At 40.9% G+C, this 18,667-nt stretch overlaps 1 protein-coding gene across 3 annotated transcripts in view; it reads right to left on the bottom strand.

Moving 5' to 3' along the window:
• MIPEP (mitochondrial intermediate peptidase) overlaps positions 1-18,667 on the bottom strand; it is a 100,344-nt gene that overhangs the window by 30,499 nt on the left and 51,178 nt on the right. For all 3 annotated transcript variants that reach the window (XM_019497373.2, XM_059720436.1, XM_059720433.1), the window contains 2 exons: positions 16,539-16,648; positions 2,321-2,395 (listed from right to left, as the gene is read on the bottom strand). In XM_019497373.2, the coding sequence (XP_019352918.2) occupies positions 2,321-2,395; positions 16,539-16,648 (185 nt within the window). The remainder of the gene's footprint in view (positions 1-2,320; positions 2,396-16,538; positions 16,649-18,667) is intronic.

Below are 18,667 nucleotides of genomic sequence, written 5' to 3'. Positions count from 1 at the left end.
TGGGAGGGGAACCTACAGCCTGTCCCCCACCCCATATCCCCCCTGCAGCCTTCCCTCCAATTTGTGCCCTCTCCTTGTCTGCCTCTCATTCCCTCCCCAGCCCCTGCCTTCTTCTTCCCCTAACCCTCTTCTACAGCCCTGTTTCTCCAAGGCAGTCGGTAGCAGCACCACCCCAGCCTGGCCTCAGCCCACCACAATCAGGAAGAATCAATGGCAGCTACAAGCCGTGCTGGGTTGGGGCTGGAAGGATGATGGCTGCAGCAGAAGGTAAGGTGCAAAAGGCAGGCTGCAGGGGGAAAAAGGATGTGGGGAAGGCAGTCAAAGACAGAGGGGACAAGGGGTGGTGAGACAAGCTGCAGACTCCCCCACCCTCTGCCAGCCACATGCTCCCTTCCCTGCCAAACAAGCCATTATGGCCCACAGCTGGTGGTGGTTCAGCTCCAGCTTTAGCCCTGAACTTCTGGCAAAAGCCACAGCTGAGCTGCCACCTGCCCCAAACTGGTATTTGGATCCAAGACGAGGCTTTTTTCCCCCCGCTATGCTGTGTGGGGGAATAAAACTTGGTTTGGATTTGAATACATTTGATAGCTAGTTGATGTGCTTTATATCTAGTTGATATGCGCTTATGTTTAAATAGGCAGACAAGGTTCTTTGGGTGAATCTAATATCTTTTAGATAATGAAACCAGGGGACAGCTCCAGGCCCAGGACACAATTCTCACACAAGGTGGCAAAAGAGGGCAGTGCTGTACCCCTGGGTCTCGGGGCCCCGTCCTGATGCACAGGGGTGGAAAGCAGTGGTGCTGGGACCCCGGGGCCGGGCTGGGGCTGAGGTTGGGTGTAGGTCAGAGACACGGCTCATTAGGCAGTCACGGAAAAGGAGGGAGCGGGCAGCTCCTGCTGTTGCGTGCAGCTCGTCTGGTGCTCATCTGGTGGCTCCTGCTTCTGTTCCCACCACTCGTCTGGGAGGGCACGACGGGGGTAGGGGCCCCCAGATCTGCCTGGCCATGAAGGGCCTGGCCCCAACCCACACTGCGCAGATCCGAGGGCACATAACTCCCCCCCTCCTCCCCCAGAATGCCCTCCCGGATGAAAAGTGGGATCAGTGGCGGAAGCCACCAGACGAGCACCAGATGAGCCACGCACAGCGATGGGAGTTGCCCCCCTTCCCGCACTCCCCCAATGAGTCGTGCCTCTGTCCTATGCCTACCCCAACCCCATACCCTCTCTCTCACCATAGGGGTCCTTGATCTGCACCCCCATGCCCCTCCCTCCTCCCCTTCCCCTATGCCAGACTTAGCAGCTGCACGCAGCTCTCCGTGCTGCCGGCTGTGCTCCTCACTGCGTATGTGCTGAGCTGTGGCTGCGAGCACGCATGGGCATTTAGCTGACAAATTATCAGCCGCATTGGGCTGATTTCTGATACAGAAAATGTTCTTTATATTGGTGCCAATACAATATCGGACCGATATATCAGTGCACCTCTATTTATTAGGACTGAAAATACTGAAGTTTCCTATTTTTTCTTTTTTTGTGAAAAGGCAATATCCTAAAATATTTTAATATAAATTTTTAATCCTTCTTTTTATTTTAGTAACCATTACTGAGGTGTACCTTTATTCAACTGCACCCACTCACTACCAGTGAATACAAGGAAGTTCATGAATACTGACCTGGGAAGTTTGGCTTTTCTTTTTAAAGGAAGTGTTGTAAAAGACACACACAGGACTATACTCACTCAAGAGCTGCAGTAGCAAAGTAATAAGGTAGATGAAGAGTCAGGACTGCTAACTTTGACAACATTCATTTAACAACAAAGACTAATTTTCAAACCTGGGTGCTTAAAATGGATACTAAATCTATGTTTCACAGATGAAATAAAACTTACTTGATTGTTAAAATTAAATATCTTGATTTCCCACAGACTTTGATGCAATTTAAAGTGTTCAGTACTTCAGGTTAGTTTTAGTTAGGTGCCTCAATTTAGATATTGGAACTTAAACTTAGGTACCCGGGTTTGAAAAATGTGACTGATTTTTAACTTCCTGTGCTAAGAAAGAGCCCTCCAAACCAATGATAAAATTGGTTTTAGACAGGCGACAGAGAAAATGCTAGCCAAAAAATAGGTAAATGAACTGAAAAAAATGTATTTTAAAATAATGTGCATATATTTAGGCTGCAGAGAAACGTCACTAAAGCAAAGTTAAAGAATGAAAAAAAAAATTAAACATTTCACACATTAGGAGACTAGTTTCACCTAGTTTCCATAACTTAGGATTTTTGATTTTGAATGTAGTGAGAACTGAAAACAAAGAACATACCTGAAGTTGCATATCAGCTGCTGCACAAACTTTTTTTGATTCACAGAGTCGTGACACCATGCTTTTTGGCAGTGGCTTGAATGAAAAAAAAAATCAAATTACATTTAGAACTAGTTAACTGCTTGAGAGCTTCATTGCACTACATTTATAACTAAGGCCAAAAACAAGAAGAGCAAAGAAAGCAAGAAACTTATGATAATGCTTATAAACAGCTGTGATTTTTAAACACATTGGATTAGAAAACTTATATGGACTATTTAATTTCAACAAGTATTGTTATCTAAAAGGTTTGAAAATGTGAGTTCAGAATTGCAAAATGATAGAATAAAAATTTGCAGGAACTTTTTAATTAGTAACCAGAAATAACCACTGATTGACTCAACCTTTTTTCTTTAATTATATAAAGTGACCCTTTGTTTTAAGTATATATACACATGTAAAATATAACAGCCTTTTAAATTTTTTATGATACATAATTATAGTAATTATTTATTCCTGCAAATAATTTCAGAAAAAGAAATACAAAGAGGACAGGCAAAGTCCTCTAGGGTCACCTCATCTAATCTTCTTTGGAAGATATTAGAAGTAAAAAAAACAAAAACTTGCTAACATTAAATGTGTTTGGCAGAATTTCCCATTGGTCTGATCCAAACCCCAATGAAGCAGAGGAGCACAGGATTAGGTTTTATGTTTTTACCAATATAAAAAATACTTCACTATACTGAGCAGCAAGTATGTGCTTTTATACATGATCTGTTTCACATTACTAGAATTATTTAAAATACACCAGACAACTCTTAGGAAACTATTAGATAGATGTTCCCCAACCTTCAAACTATTTTTCCCTTTGACTGTTATCTAGAATTGTATAAATATATCCAGAGACTGTTCATTGCCAGATTTTAAAAACACTGATAGGTAACACTACATTTCTTGTGACTATTTCTTGAATAAATCAGTCTTCCAAATAAGTAAGTTCTTTTCTGTAAGTTTTGTTTTATTCAGCTAACATGTTAAATACAGTTAAATTAACTCAGTCCTTGCAGTACTGTTCAAAAGATATCATGGGTTCTTCATTATAACATAGAGGTTTAATATTAAAGAATTCTGAAAGCATACCTAAAGTTTTATAGTCTGTTGAAGTGTTTAAGAGCCAATACATCACATTTATAGATTCTAACAGCATATCCATATGTTTAAATTCTGTATAATTAATCTGACTTGAAGACAAGCTATATGAATGTTCATAGAATAAAACTGTATTTTTGCAGTAGTTTGCAAGATCTGTAACATTTTGCTCTGGTAAATGTGGTCTCGGGGTATTACAGGACTCATAATGGGGTCAGCTCTTAAATTTCAGTATACAAACTGGACCAATAAATACAAACTCTGCCAGAGAATGAATTGTTTAAAATTATATGATGATTGTAACTCTCTATACTGCTGGCCTCCAGATCAAGAAAAGGATATCAAGCAGAGAGAGATCAAAAATCTAACAAGATTGAACATGATAATAGTGATAATGGAGGACTTCAATGGACCACATATAAACTAGTCAAACAGCATGAGGATATAAAAATTAAGAGAAAATTCATAACAGTTAAGAGATTTCTTCTCAATTTATTCTCATGTAACACACAGGAGTTGATTCAACAATTAAAAAAAGATGAGCCACTAAATAAGAGTAACCACAATAAAGATAGTCAAGATCCTGGACAGAAATAAGGTACCAAAAAATAAACTTTAAAAAGGTAGATTGTAATATAATGAAACTGAGGTAGCCAAAAATCCCCAATGTTTGAAGGAAAGAAAATAAAATCCTCAGATGTAGTATGGGTGCATTAGAGTTTCATAAAGCATACAAACTACTGAATTAAACAAATAAATAAAAGAAAAGGACCAGAATGGCAATGAGAAAGCCATTATATCGAAATAGTCATACCTGACTATTCAAGCCAACCCAGACTTCATATTAGAAAAATCTAATCCTAATAAAGCCAATGAAAAGGAGCCCAGATTACACCAGGTATGATATAAGAGGGGGAAGTTGTAGCTGAATTTTAGTGGGTGGCCAACTTCATGGCTGGGATCAGAGACGACCATAGCAGGGTGCAGGGCCCAGGGCAAATCAGGCAGTGCAGAGACCAGGTGTGGTGGCAGGGAGTGGCCAGATGCAAAGCCAACCCAGCTCCAACCCCTCCCCCCCCTCCCCCGGGACAGCTCCAGCTGGGTTAGATTTAGACATGCTTAGAGGTTACATCTACTTCCATCAGCCTGCTTCTCGCCTAGGCCCCCTCCACACCTTACAGGTATTGCGCAAATAATTGGTTCACTGCACAATTACCTGAAGACCAGCTACACATGCAAAGTAGCTACCGTGCCATAAGAAGCTCCAACCAGCTATAAAGTTAGACCTCTAAAATGTGTACTAACTTTATAGCTGGTTGCTATCAAGCTTTAATTTGCATACATACTGGGCCTCCACTGTGGCTTGTAGCCCTGTCAGCTGATAGGCCTCCCAGCTGCAGGGGTGCACCACATTCAGTGTAAAACCCCCAAGCCCTAGGGATCACAGCAGCTGTGATTGCTATGGCTTAAGAGTGCAGGAAACCCCTGGAGCTGGAGGATCACCACTGTGGCAATCTCCCTGCCCCAGGGGTGCAAGAAACCCACCAGACCAGGGCATCACCACAGGGACAACCCCCCTTCACCTGCCCTGGGGGCGAAGGAAACCTGAGGCCGGAGGATTGCAACAATCTTCTGGCCCTGGGATCCAGCTCCCCCTGCACTGGCAATAAGGCACAGTGGGATCTAATGTGTGATCCCACACTCGCACCTCCTGTCATGCACATGTGTAATGGTAGGAGGTGGGATTGTGTAAGTCATGCATTAGATCCCATCATGTCTTTATCTGCATGTGTACAGGGGGTCCTAGAGACCCAAGGAAGGGTACTGTGATACCCAAAAGCTATCCTAACCATGCAGTTGGTCCAATACAAGATATCAACCACAAAAATTCTTGCCTCTCATGTAAGGTAAGAGGGAAAACCAATATGGATTTCTGAAGAGAAAATAGTTAAAAGTATAAAAACAAGTAACGAGGAATTCTTTAAGTATGTAGGAAGCATGAAGTCTTGAAAGGAACTTCTGAGTATGTTAAACAATCAGGAGTTAGAAGGAGAAATCAAGAATGATAAAAAGCTTGAAAGAAGCTGTATTGATCTCTTTGACCCTGTCTTCATGGCTGAGAATATCAGTGAGATACCAGACATAAGCAAATCTGGAACAAGGTAATAAGTATGAGGTACTCTTGCAGATTTAAGTTAACGTAAGAAGAAGTGCCAAAACAAATTAATAATTTAAGAAGTGATGATTTACCATGCTCAGATTGTATAAATTCAGGTAGCCTCCATAAAAAATTCATGCACCAAGGGGCTAAGCTGCTAGAAAAAGGATACGATTCCATTAAACAACACCTACCATACCAAAGGACTAGAGTGCAGCAAACACTGTACCTACACATAAAAAAAAAAAAGGCTACAGAATTGCATATCTGTACCTGGTGAACTAAATGCACAATTCACAACAAAATGAGAAAACTGGAAGATTAAACAGTATGGCTTAATCAGCACAATGTCTGCAAATGACAATTATATCTCACAAATCATAGGAAAGTAGGGCTGAAAGGGATTGGGCAATAAAGTAGTGGACAAAGTCAGCACATATTATTTGGATATTCAACTTTGATATTTATTTAGATATTCAAAAATGTTACAGTAGCATTAGAGTGATGTTGATGGTCCAAGAATTATGGGCATTTTTACACATGCAAGCACTACAGCACTGGGCGCTTTGAAAAGCACCCAGTGCTATGATGCTTACAGTTGTATAAGCAGTGACATGCATGTCAGCGCTGAGAAAATGGCAGAGGCACACTTTTTTAACTAAAACACATCAAAGGTGCTTTAGTGCAAAAGCGCACTATTACCATTTTCCATGCACTAAAGCACATTTTGCCACTCATACAACTGCACGCGGCGCAGCATGCGGCGCATCAGCTCACATACGAACCAGACTTGATAAATCAATCTGAAGCAGTGGATCTCTGCCACGCTGCAGAACAAAAAATGATGCGCATGCCCTATGTAAGAGGCAAAGAATTCTTAGTAATGTCTTTTATTGGACTACAGGTCACCAGATGAAGAATATCTTGCATTCAGCTCTGAACTGTATCCCAGCTATGCATCTGATCCAATAAAAGATACCACCCTAAGAAATCCTTATCACTAATAACATTAAAAAAAGGCATTGACAGAGTTTCTCACAAGAGGCTACTAACAAACTTAAGTAGTCATGGTGAGAGGCAAAGTACTGTCCAAAAACTGGCTAAAAGATGGTGGGGGTTCCAGCTTGGATAAATGGTACATTTTCATCATAGCAAAATGTTACCAACAGGTTACTTCACTGGCTCCAATATTTTAAATATATTAATTTCATAAAAAAAGAAGCTAACTAATGAGAGAACAAAATCTGCAACTGATCAAAAATATTTAGGTTAGATCATTTTAGACCAGTCAAGTTATCTTGTAGGCCCCTATCTGGCAGGATCCCAGTCTTAGATCTCATGGAAGAAATGGTCTCTTTGCACTTGTACAAAGCACCAAAGACTATGAAAATGAATGTCTTTTAGGTCCCTGGGGTCTTCCAGTGCCAAACCAAGGAGTTTGGTGTGGAACCCAGATACACAAAGCTAGATTTCTACTAATGGCACAAATATTTTGCACACAGGGCAATACGAGAAAACTGGACAAGTATCTTTAGATGTTTCTCGGCATTACAAAAAATGATCATCTAAAATCCTGTCAGCAGTGGTGCATGTATTTAATAGTTTTTATTTTGAAATGCTACAGCCTAAAGTATTGCTACAATTAAAGCCAACCTGGCTTTTTCAGAAAAACTTATTCAGTTTTATATTCTGGCTGTCTTATATAACAGCAAGATGAAACTAAGCACACAAGCTTTCAACCACTGTGATATGAAAAATAACTTGCTAATTGGATTTGTGGTAAACCAGAGTTCCACAAATCCACACTGAAACAGGAAATACAGGTTTGAAGTTAACTAAATACAGAAAATCAAGGTTCTGTTATGTGAACAGACACTGTACCTTCCTATTGGGCCAGACAGGGAGAACCATCACCTCAGCCTTGCTCAAACACCCTCAGAACCAGTTAACAGAGGTCTAATCTACAGCTCATAGGTAGCCACTTCTCACAGCTCTCTCTCATAAGACAATATGCTAGTGCAGGACTAACCAACTTGACCCTGCAAATGACTAATGTATGGCCCCCAGGCTCCTACTTGGCTGTCACTGCCCCTTTCACCCCAGCTGCAGCCTGACCCAGCAGCAGGGCTGGCAGGCTGGCATGGTGCAATCCACAGTGATAGAGGAGCCAGCAGCCTGGAGATGCTGTGTAGCACTGTGCCACAGGGCAGTCCCCAGGGAGCTGCAGGTGAGGCAGGGCGCTGTGCTGCACAGTAGTAGGGGTGGGGGTGCCCACCATTACATGTGGTGCAATGGAATAGTGGAAGGCCCACCTATGTGCTGTGGGGTTTTGGAGCACATGCCGTGGGGTGGGGTAAGTACATGGTGTGAGCCTTGGAGGCCCATGGGAGTCCACTAGTTGCAGTAGCCTTTCCAAAAGATTCTTGACCCAGTTTACTTTTCCAGCTAACTACTTACAACATTTACTCAAATCTAAGATTATTCTAAATTTAAGATGACCCCACAAATAATTAGATCCTGTACATAAAAATGTATACATTTATTATACTTTCCCATGTATAGAATATAATTATTGGAAAGTCATTTTTAATTCTTTAATTTCTCCCCAATGATGCAAGAAGGCAGGCAGTGGGGGGGGGGGGAGGGGGCAGGTGGTACAGGGAGGTCAAGGCAGCCTGCCTCCCTGCCACCTGCCTGCCCCCTCCCCACAGTCTCAGGCCCACCCTTTGCCCTCTACCTCTACTCCCTTTCCTGCCCTTCTCCCCCAGCTTCTGCTCCCTCCATCCCCCTCCTCTCCCCAGCCTCTGCTTCCCCTTCCCCTTTGTTTCTGTTCCCCACTTCCTCCTCCCCCACAGACTCTGCTCCCTGCTCTCTCCTCCCCTCCCTAGCCTCTGCTCCTCTCTCCCTCCTACCCTCCCCTACCTTACCCTTGCTCAAAGTGAGCAGGTTAGCAGGCTCCATCCCTGTTCTAGCCTGGGGCACTGAGCACGGCCCCAGCCCCGCCCCTGCAGCAGCCATGAGGGTTGCAAGCCACAGCTATGGGACTGGGCTGGGGCAGTGCTCAGTGTCCCAGGCTGCAATGTACACAGAGCAAGGGTAAGGCGGGGGGAAGGGGAATGGAAAGAGAAGTCAGTGGGGTGAGCAGAGGCTGTGTGGATGGCAGGTAGGGGCTGGAGTCCAAGCCACAGCAGCCACCTGCGCTCCCCACTCCCAACATCCTTGCACTCAATTCTAAGATTAGGGGCTCCTCCCATGTTAAATGGGCGAGGGGCACTTCATCGTAGAATTGAGTAAATACAGTATTTACTTTTATGGTCTTATTAGTGCTACAGGAGCAGAGACAATCTGTAAAGTGAATGAAAGCTAAAAGGAAATCACCAGCTCTTATGACATTGCCTGTTAAAGAAAAAAAGCACAGAAAGATATCAGTCAAAGGGGACTAGTACTAACTCATGGATTTTGCTGAAAACAAAAATCATAAGAAAGAGCACTTCAAAGGCAAAAAACAAAAGTTTTGAGTTTGTGCATGAGCAAATTAGGCTTTATTAACAGAATGACAAGGAGATGGCCTATTTGCTTCTGTAGCATCTTTTGGGACTCTAACAGCAAAGACTTTAAGGAGCAAAAACTTGGACTCCTTACGATGTCCCTCAGATAGCTAAAAGAACTATGCTTCATCCAAGTCCCCAAAAGAGATACTAGGAGAGGCCCAGGCCTCAGCACATTATGAGACTATCTAATATTTTCAATCAACAGAAAACATTATTTCCGACATTTTCTATTCTGTTCTCTCCTACAAGTCTATGTTAGTAACAGCTCCAGTGACAAACAGCTTGAGTTAAAGATTCAGCAACAGAACTATTATTTTTCTTATCCCAAAAAGAAGACTTTAAAAAGTCCTTTAATTGATATCCATCCTCTGAAAATAAGAATAGCTTTGGCTAAGATTGCTTCGATTGAATAACCATTCAATTTTTTTACTTTAAATGTTATATACTTTACTTTGGTTTCTTTTTTTCCTGTATTTTATGTTCAATAAACTTTAAGACCTTGGCATGAATGTTACAGTATCTCTGCCATAGTGGCTAAGAAAGCTAAATTCTTTGGGCTCGCAAATGGTAAGCATATTTAACTGTTTGATGTTATACTTCAACAGGGACATGCTAATGCATGTTACTACATGAGAGTATTTCTTTACATAAATGAATATATCCCATCTTTATAATTTAATCTTTCTTATATTGGAAACATAAAATTAAAAAAAAAATTCTTGAGACAACAAACTTCTCCCATAGCAAAAAGACATAGTTGAAAATGATGTTGTTTATAGTAGATATTACAACAGACATTTACCACCACTACCACATTAGTACCTACTTGATAAGAAAACCAAGAATGCAAAATTGCAGACTTAAACAATTTTGTTACTTTCTCTGCACTAGTATTTTTTAACCGGAATTTTAAATTAGCATTTGCTAGTTTTTGTATCAGTCAGCATTAACTCAGAAACTAATCCAAACCGCAAAGAAATATAAGAATTACTTTCTACTGAATTCAGTATGTTTTGGATCAGATCCTTATCTAGCCACATAAACATGCATAATACATCTGCCTATAGAATTAATGTTCTACTATGTGTGTGCTCAGTAAGCTGTTTTCAACAGCTCATTTGTTTTGGGATTGTGGGTCAGGACCTTATCCTTTGAAAACCGACTTAGCAGCAACAGTTTAGTGGCCATATTCAGAGACCAGACCCACATTACAAAGTTTTTTGCCATAGCTATATTACTTACATGCATGGAGAAATGGACCATCCAGCCAACACAAGTAAGATGGCAAAATCTCTGCTGTAGAGATGCAGCTCTGCCAGCAGAAGGATGATTCCATTAGCTTATCATAATGCCATACAGGAAAGTAGCATGGCCTCTTCCCTCAGAAAAACCTCACTCTGTTGGTATATCTGCTAACTATAACTATGTTGTGGAAGAGCCCCCAGCAGCAACAAAGGCTCTGTGGTGTAGACACAAGTCTGCACTTTAAGACCTCATGTGGGTAAAACAGAATTGAATTCTAGTCTATATGACAGGCATTACACTTTTAAAAAATGGCTGAAAAACTGCTAAAGAGTGTGCTTTGAATAATTTTTACAATGGGCAGAATGGATTTTGCTTTCATGTTCCAGTGATTCAAAATTATTATAGAGAAATTTGTTCAACCTTTCCACAAAGAAGCCACCTCAGACACAGGCCAAGCATAGGAAATATAAGATCCAATAATTAATTTTCTGTGAATTAAGTGTGCAAAAAAGCCAGGGTGTTTTTTGTTTTTTTTTAAGAGAAACTATTTTGCAGTCTTAAATATAGTAGTTGCCACTGCTGTAATAACAAATAGCAATAACCATTTTTCTTCTCTATGTTCTAACATTCATAAGTAAATCACAGCCACAAAAGTCTTTTGCACCAACCTTCTAAAGCACTTTAGACTGAATACTGTAAGGAAAAGCAGATTTATCCAAATCAGCAAATCTCAACCAGGGCGCCGTGACATTCTGGGGTACTTTGAGATCATTTCAAGGGTGCCTGCAGGGTGCCAGGCAGTTTTAGACCTGTTAGGTGCACAAACATGATTCACAAGACAAATCCGAAGTTTTCAATTAGGGATACATACTATTATAAATCATTCTGGCCTGTTGTGATCTTTCTGAGCTCTTTATGACAGAAGAATTGCTCTATTATTTTTCTGTAGTCAAAAAAAAAGAGAGAAGACTAAAAGCTGGCATTTTCTGAGAGGTGCTTGGTTTTATTGAAGGGTGCCTCAAATCTACTGATGGGTGCAATGAATCTAAAAAGGTTGAGAACCACTGCTCTAAATTTCTGATTGCAACTTATATCCTAAATTTAAAAAATAACATACAATAAAAAAGCAGCAGTTAAAAGTCTCAAGAGCCATACCGCAGTTCCTGGCCCCATTCTTAATCTTAGAGTCCAATCCATTCTTGTTTGTCCTCAAAACTGAATTTTTATATTAAAGCTCACTCAGTTGCTTCCTGGCACACACAAATTCTGTGCCAGAAAGAGAAAGATTCCATCACTAATAAACAGAAGGAATATAAAAAAAAGTGCCAAGAGACATGATCCCTGGTTCTTAGCTTATGCATTACAACAAAGCATAGTTTAGATTTAAGGCATTTTGAAGATAAAAAACAGTAAATGATGTTGGGTAAATTGCTTTCAGATGTTTTTCCCAAGCTCGATGTGCTATTCAATCCAATTAGCTTCACAATGCTTGAAAACAACACTCAATTACACTTTCAAGAGAATACTAAAATCATATTTTTTCCATCACTATTTCAACAAATATGCTACAGAGGTTTAAGTCTGGAAAATGATGAATTCTCCTCTTTTGAGCCTCTCTTCTGCTGATTTCAACAGGACTTTTATTAGGCATGCAAGGACTGACAGCTTTTTAGGAAAGCAAATAATGCCACTGTGGTAAGATATAGAACGCTGCTTGGTGCACTAGGTAGCTTTGGGTAGTGTAAGCATCGATGTGCAATTGAAGAGTTAGAACAGAGTGCCAGCCAGGTTGATAAAGCCTATTTTAATAGATACCATTCAAACTATTTTTCAATCACTGCAAAGTTACAACAGAAGCAAACAGAAAAAAGGTTTCTGCCTACTTTCATAACACTGAAACATAAGTACTGAATATTCATTGCAGATAGATTTTCATACAGTGTAATATTGCCCTGTGGAACAAACTGCAAATCACTGTGGATAAAAAAAAGCACCCCCAAAAAACCCATTGCAATTCCTGAGTACTTCTGGCTAAACGTATGAAATAGATTGGTGGCATACTGTTACTCTTTTGCATTTTTAAAATGGCTTAACAAATAAAAGCTATGTTCTGATGCCATGCCTGAACAGTGCACCAGTCAACAAAAGCTATTCTGTCCCAGCCAGCACTTTCTTTTCATTGCTCACTGTAAAGAGCTGACAGAGTTGTTTTATGTTAAAACAAAAATATTTGAGTTAATTTTAAAACAGGAATCCAAGACTGATGAGAAATGAAACTGCGTGTATGCCATAATGTGAAATGTCTGGGTACATAATGAAAAAACTGTATTTTCAATTATAAATATTTATTCACAACATAAGTGTTTGTACTGTTTGGACTGTGCTTTTTTTCTTTCTTTCTTCCTTACTCATAATCTGTAAGCCAAAACAAGACAAGAGTAAATTCAACACATTTGTTTTCAAGTGAATGAGGAAGCCTACCATTGGGGTTATTTACCAGGGTTGACAACAAATCCTCAGCTTTTGGAATTATTATTATTATTATTATAAGGCTGATAATAAGAAAGAAACACGTTTAACAGGTAAGCTTCTTGTGCTACCAATTTTCTTTGAAAACCTGTAAAGCCTGATTCAAAAAACCCTTATGAGTCCTTACATCAAGCTTAGTATAAAGATGATAATGCCCTTTCACAAGCTATATTTATTTTTAGGCTTGATCTGGCCAGTTCCCAAATGGCTCTTGCGATGAGAAAGTTTTCCAAATTCCATAGACTTCGAAGGGCAAAGTACATGTTTTGTCTGGTACTCAGGATATGTACCAACTTATTTATGGGTGTTAATTGTTTTAACTAAGTACACTATTCAAATTTATTCACTGTATTTCAAATTGGCCAACAATAGTTTTGCTTAATAAATGTAAAAAACATAATCTATAGTATTATTTCTATGGCTTTCAACAGAAAGAGTTTGCTTTTCTTTTGGTAATGTTCTGTGGGGTACACAATTTTTTCTAAAATTTAGGGAAACAAGCTCATCTACAATAAAAAGGGGAAATGACTGAAATCATGCATCTAGCTATAACAATCTGTATATTCTCTGAAAGTAAATGAAAAGTTAATCTCTACAATGTATAGTATTCCTTGAATGAACAATTTGCTCCATATACTATGGCTCCAGTAAAACAGAACTTAAGTTTCAGGAAAAATGAAGAGAACTTCCAGAGCGATGGCCAAAGACTAAGGGATTAAGGTAAAAATAAAATTTTAAAAATGGATATATGCTTATTATGGTATAATTATTTATATTAGAGCAACTCCTACAAACCTCAACCAAGGATCAGGGTTCCACTGTGTTAAGCATTACGGACAAGTTAACCTCCCTCCCTCCCCCCCCTGCAAAAGTAGATTCCCTGGCCCAGGGAGATCACAATCAAGGAAGGTCAAAGGACAGGACAAGAAAAAACTGATAAGAGGATCTGAGGCAAAACAGCAAAGTAAGGATGCTAAATATAAACAGGTAGTTTTATCTTGTTATTTGCTCATCCATTACCTATAAACCATTGTTCATCTGACATCACAGGAGAAGTGAAGTCATTTTACAGACTGGATTTTTCTCCTCAAGTATAGGGAAAAGTAGGAGAAAGCATGAAGTTGTTGAATGAGGTAGAAGCTGACCACATTGGCTAGGTGCAGACATTCAAAAAGCCTGAGGTGAAATCGATCCAAGTTGCATGGTTTTCTGTAAGTGGTGCAGTTTAGATGGGCAGCGAACAGAACATACATTTGCCCTTTGGCAAGGGGAGCAAGGGGGACAAATCTTAGTCCAGGCTCCACCATTTTTAAACCAGTCTGTGTGCACCGAACTTCTGTTCTGTTATGGGTATAGACCAGTTTCCATTCATTTATAGTGGTAAAAGTACAATGTCTGTACACTTAGACAGGATCTCAACTGTTGTAGGCACACTTTTGCATCAGTTCTGACCTAGGCACCATGGTTTTTCCCTGCCACTGTTTCCCTCTGGCCCTCAGCTGTGGCACAGGCACAGCACCATACCCCCTGGAAACAGCTCAGATCCTTGTTGCCCCAGCCTAGCACAGGTGAAGCCTCTTGCCACCAGAGCCCCCCCAGCTCCATGGGCCAGATCCAGGGGCTCCATGAACTGCATCTAGCCCCCAGACCTTACAGTGCCGAGGCCTGGACTAGTAGTTAGACGACTGACCATATAATTTATGAATGCAGACAGATGTCTAAAACTAAACTTTGGGTCTGTCAGAATACTATTAAAATGGAGTCCTCTTCTGAAAATCTGAACTAACAGGAATTATGAAAATTGTTAGCACTTGAAAAATGTAAACACAAAAGGGGGAAAGGAACTGGACTGGGTGGTACAAGGCAGTGTAGCTAGGATTACTGTGATGTAACAAAGACAGACAGCACTTAGGTTTAAATTTTTTTAAGTAACCTTGTACAATCTCAATTGAGATGTTTAAAGCTAGCCAAAGTACTACCAGACCCTTCAGGGAACAATCCTGCCCTAGAAGTAGAAGCATCTAATTGCTTGGGCCAGAAGTGCTATACCTTCGGTCCACACATCTGTGCTATCTGACTCCCAGGGCTCCACACAGGTCTGGAAATGTGGCAGCAGGAACCAGTGGTAATTAATGCTGCCCAATTTCTAAGCATTGTATTGGACCTGCAAATGAGGCCAGGGTGGCAGTCCAATCCAGCATATGCAGGGCCAGGGCTGAGGCAGCAGGCCCAGGACAGCAGGCCTGATCTTGTACACACAGGGAGGCCAGTGGTCTGAACTGGCATGCGCCCATGCACCAGATGGTACCTGCACACTGACCCCACACTGGATCAGGTCCATGGAGTGACCCTGTGCATCAGACGGACCCCTCACCAATCATCCAGTTTACATCCTGGAACATTTGGGCACCACTGCTATAGGTGGTTTCCATTCAACTTCCACGCTTGTGACTACCTATTTACTCACATCTAAAACAAGGTGTTTTTTCCATTGATTATCATGGGAGGAAGGCCTCTCTCATCTTAGATCTGCATACAAGCTAAGGGGTGGGGTAGGGCATGCTCAGAGCCAGAGTCAGAGCCACAGCAGCCTCCTGCTTCTTGCACCATTTGCCCTCTGCAGCTTCTATTCCCCGCCCCTTTCCCCCCATTACTGTCAGGCGCAGCTCAGTACCAGCTCCAGCTGGACTCCTTCCTTGGCACAAAATACAGGGAAACTCCGTCCCCTGCCTGGCCCATTAGAAGCATCACTGCTGCTTCATGGCCCAGCAAGGACTGTGCTTCCATGCGCTGTGCTCTGTGCCCAGCAGGGAACACAGCAAAAGCAGCACCTAACAATAAGGAGGGTGGAGAGAGGCAGACTGTAGGGAGTGCAGGGGAGGGAGGGGAAGGGGCAAAGACTGTGGAGAGCTAGGAGTGGGGCAGCAGACGGCGGAGATGGCAGGAAGGCTGCAGAGGGAAGGAGGCGGCAGAGGACAAAGGAGCCCTGGACACCTGATGCATCACAGCCACTGCTTCCCCTGCTTTAGCAGTAGGGAGGGGGAGAGATTAATTTAAGACAACCCTCCAATAACTGAGATTCTATACCTGGAAAATAATAACAAATGTATAAACTTCCCATAGATAGAATCTAAGGGGGAGGGGGGGGGTCTGAAATTCAAGTTCAAGTAAATATATTAGTATACATTCACCACTGTGTTACACCTATCCAAAGTTAATAGAGATACTGAATTTCTGGCCTCATTAATACAGAAATTAAAATACAGTATCTTACATAACTTAGCTCATAGAAAAGCTTTTTCTTTGCTGTATGACATTTTACATAACTTCACAAAATGATTTTTGTTTAAAGTTTAAAAACTATCAGTACATATGCAGATACAAAGATTAAATTTCCTTCTAAATATTATACATTATTTATTGTGCAGAAACTAAACAGTTATTTTCTAAATCATCAGCATATAAATTAGCAGATCAGAATTATTTATAACCATAATTTATTGTTGGGTTAATATTTCTTTGGTAATGTCAACAGAAAAAAGTTATTTTAGGCTTTTACTAAATATGCTTATACTTTTTAAAGAGTCAGCATCTTCATTCTCTTTACCTGGCCAGTCTTATAATGCCTTGCAAATTGGTTAACCACACGATAGTCATTTGCAAAATACTCCATCAGAATAGAGGGAACTTCTGCAAAATCAGTAGAACATCTGGTCCCTTTAGGGAGGGGAAAATAAAAGAAAAACAAGAGCATTAGTATAGAGCCAGTTCCATTAACACAAGTAGTTGTTTCCAAGAGTTCTCATTAGCGTTCAATTTGCTGTATTATTCTCTACTTTATGAAGTCAGTATTTTATTTCTATAATGTTATAATACATACTGGGAAAAAAATCATTACAATCCTGCCTTTTTACTATGAAATCACAAAGTAAAACATAATATTTGAACAGCTGGATGAGGTGCTTTATAAAGCTGTGGGTCACACCTTTTCTGAAGGAAATTCGGCCGCAGCCAAATTGGCCCCACATGAAACACTTGTTGGTTTTTTCTTCTTTTTTAATTGTCCTAAGCATAAATCAAAACTGTACTGTAAATAACACTGCATTAATCCCATTCAGTTATAATTCTTATCTTCCACCTGTTTGCTGAGCTTACATTTAAAAGCATAGATATTAGGCTCCTACAATACAAGATCAATCAATGCAGAAAAGCACTTTTGAACATTCAATGTAGGTCCTGAATACGTGCGATAAGTAACAATTTTGGAATTACATCATTAGGTTTTCATGCTTTCTCTTTTTTCAATACTGCTTATTACTCACAGAGTCACTAGAAAAGACTGCTGAAACAAAGCTGTACTTTTAGTTGTTAATATAAATGGGAGTTAGGCATATCAAGCCTAGGTTATATTTTGAAACACGGAGGTGGTTGGGACCACAAAGTATTCCAAAAGAGGTCTCAGAATGGCATTGTATTTCATAGAGTCATAGGGAAGCAGGGCTAGAAGGGAACTCCAGAGGTCCTCTAGTCCAACCCCTTGCCTGAGGCAGGAAAATCCTTATCCAAAACATCCTATGCAAATCCATAATCTAAACTCTTTATAAAACTACCATCAACTCTGACCATGGGGTAAAATTCCTTCCTGACCCCAAATATAGCAATTGATCTGACCCTCAAGAAGGACACAAGACCCTCTAGCCAGGAACCTCCAGGTTTAAGTCCCGGCAGGAACACTGGCACAGCCCAGTCAAAATCCCCAGCCTTGGCTGCAACCAAACCCCCAATGCCTTTGGGGAATGCTTAAAAAACCCCACAAAAAACCCTGACACATATAGCAGAGAAGAGGGGGGAGGAGGAAGTTGGAGCAGTATTCTCTCCCAGCCACATGAGGTAACCATAATAGAGTATAGAAATAGCTATGCCTATATCATCCCCAACCAGTAGCTGTCCAAGCTCTTCTTAAATACCTCCAGTGATGGAGAGTCCACAGCTTTCCCAGGCACTCTGTTCCACTGCCTTTTTGTTCTAACAGTGAAGTTTTTCCTGATATCTAATCTAATCTAATCTTACTTTGCTGTAACTTCAAGCCATTGGTCTGTGTCCTACTCTGCAGTAAGAGAGAAAAGATGCTTTCCTTCTTTTTTATGGCAGCCCTTCAGGTGTTTGAAGACTGTGTTCTTACATGCCTTTTCTGCAAGCTGAACATGCCGAGAACCTTTAGCCTTTCCTTGTATGCTTTATCATCTTTGTTGCCTGACTCTGGACCATCTCTAACTTCTCCATGTCCTTTTAAAATGTGGAGCCCAGAACTTCACACAGTACTTTAGATGAGTACTCTAGGTGAGGCCTAACCAGTGCCAAGTAGAGAGGCACTATCATATCACCTCCCCTCCCATGTCTTGAACCTAACAGAAAATGGAAAACTCCTGAACAATATCCCAGCCCAGCTCTGGTGGCTAACCTCTGCCCAACTAAGAAGGTCTTGCAGTGCGTATGGAAGGGCTCTGGCAGGCATCAATGAGGAGGGAGTTCAAGAGCTGAAAAGTGACTGCTGGGAACAACCTCCATCAAGTATTTCCCTATCAACTGAAAATATCTTGTTGGATACATCCTAGACACTGCATTGCCTTGCTCACAGCTACTATATATTATTGGCTTAGTTGTTCTGTGACTAATACACTAAGAGTAGAAATAGACGTCACCAAATAAAGCGGATCAGCTGTGTCAGTGTGTCCC

Source organism: Alligator mississippiensis, chromosome 1 (genome assembly GCF_030867095.1).
Source record: "Alligator mississippiensis isolate rAllMis1 chromosome 1, rAllMis1, whole genome shotgun sequence".
Taxonomy (NCBI): domain Eukaryota; kingdom Metazoa; phylum Chordata; order Crocodylia; family Alligatoridae; genus Alligator; species Alligator mississippiensis.
This window is presented reverse-complemented; position numbering and strand designations above follow the sequence as displayed.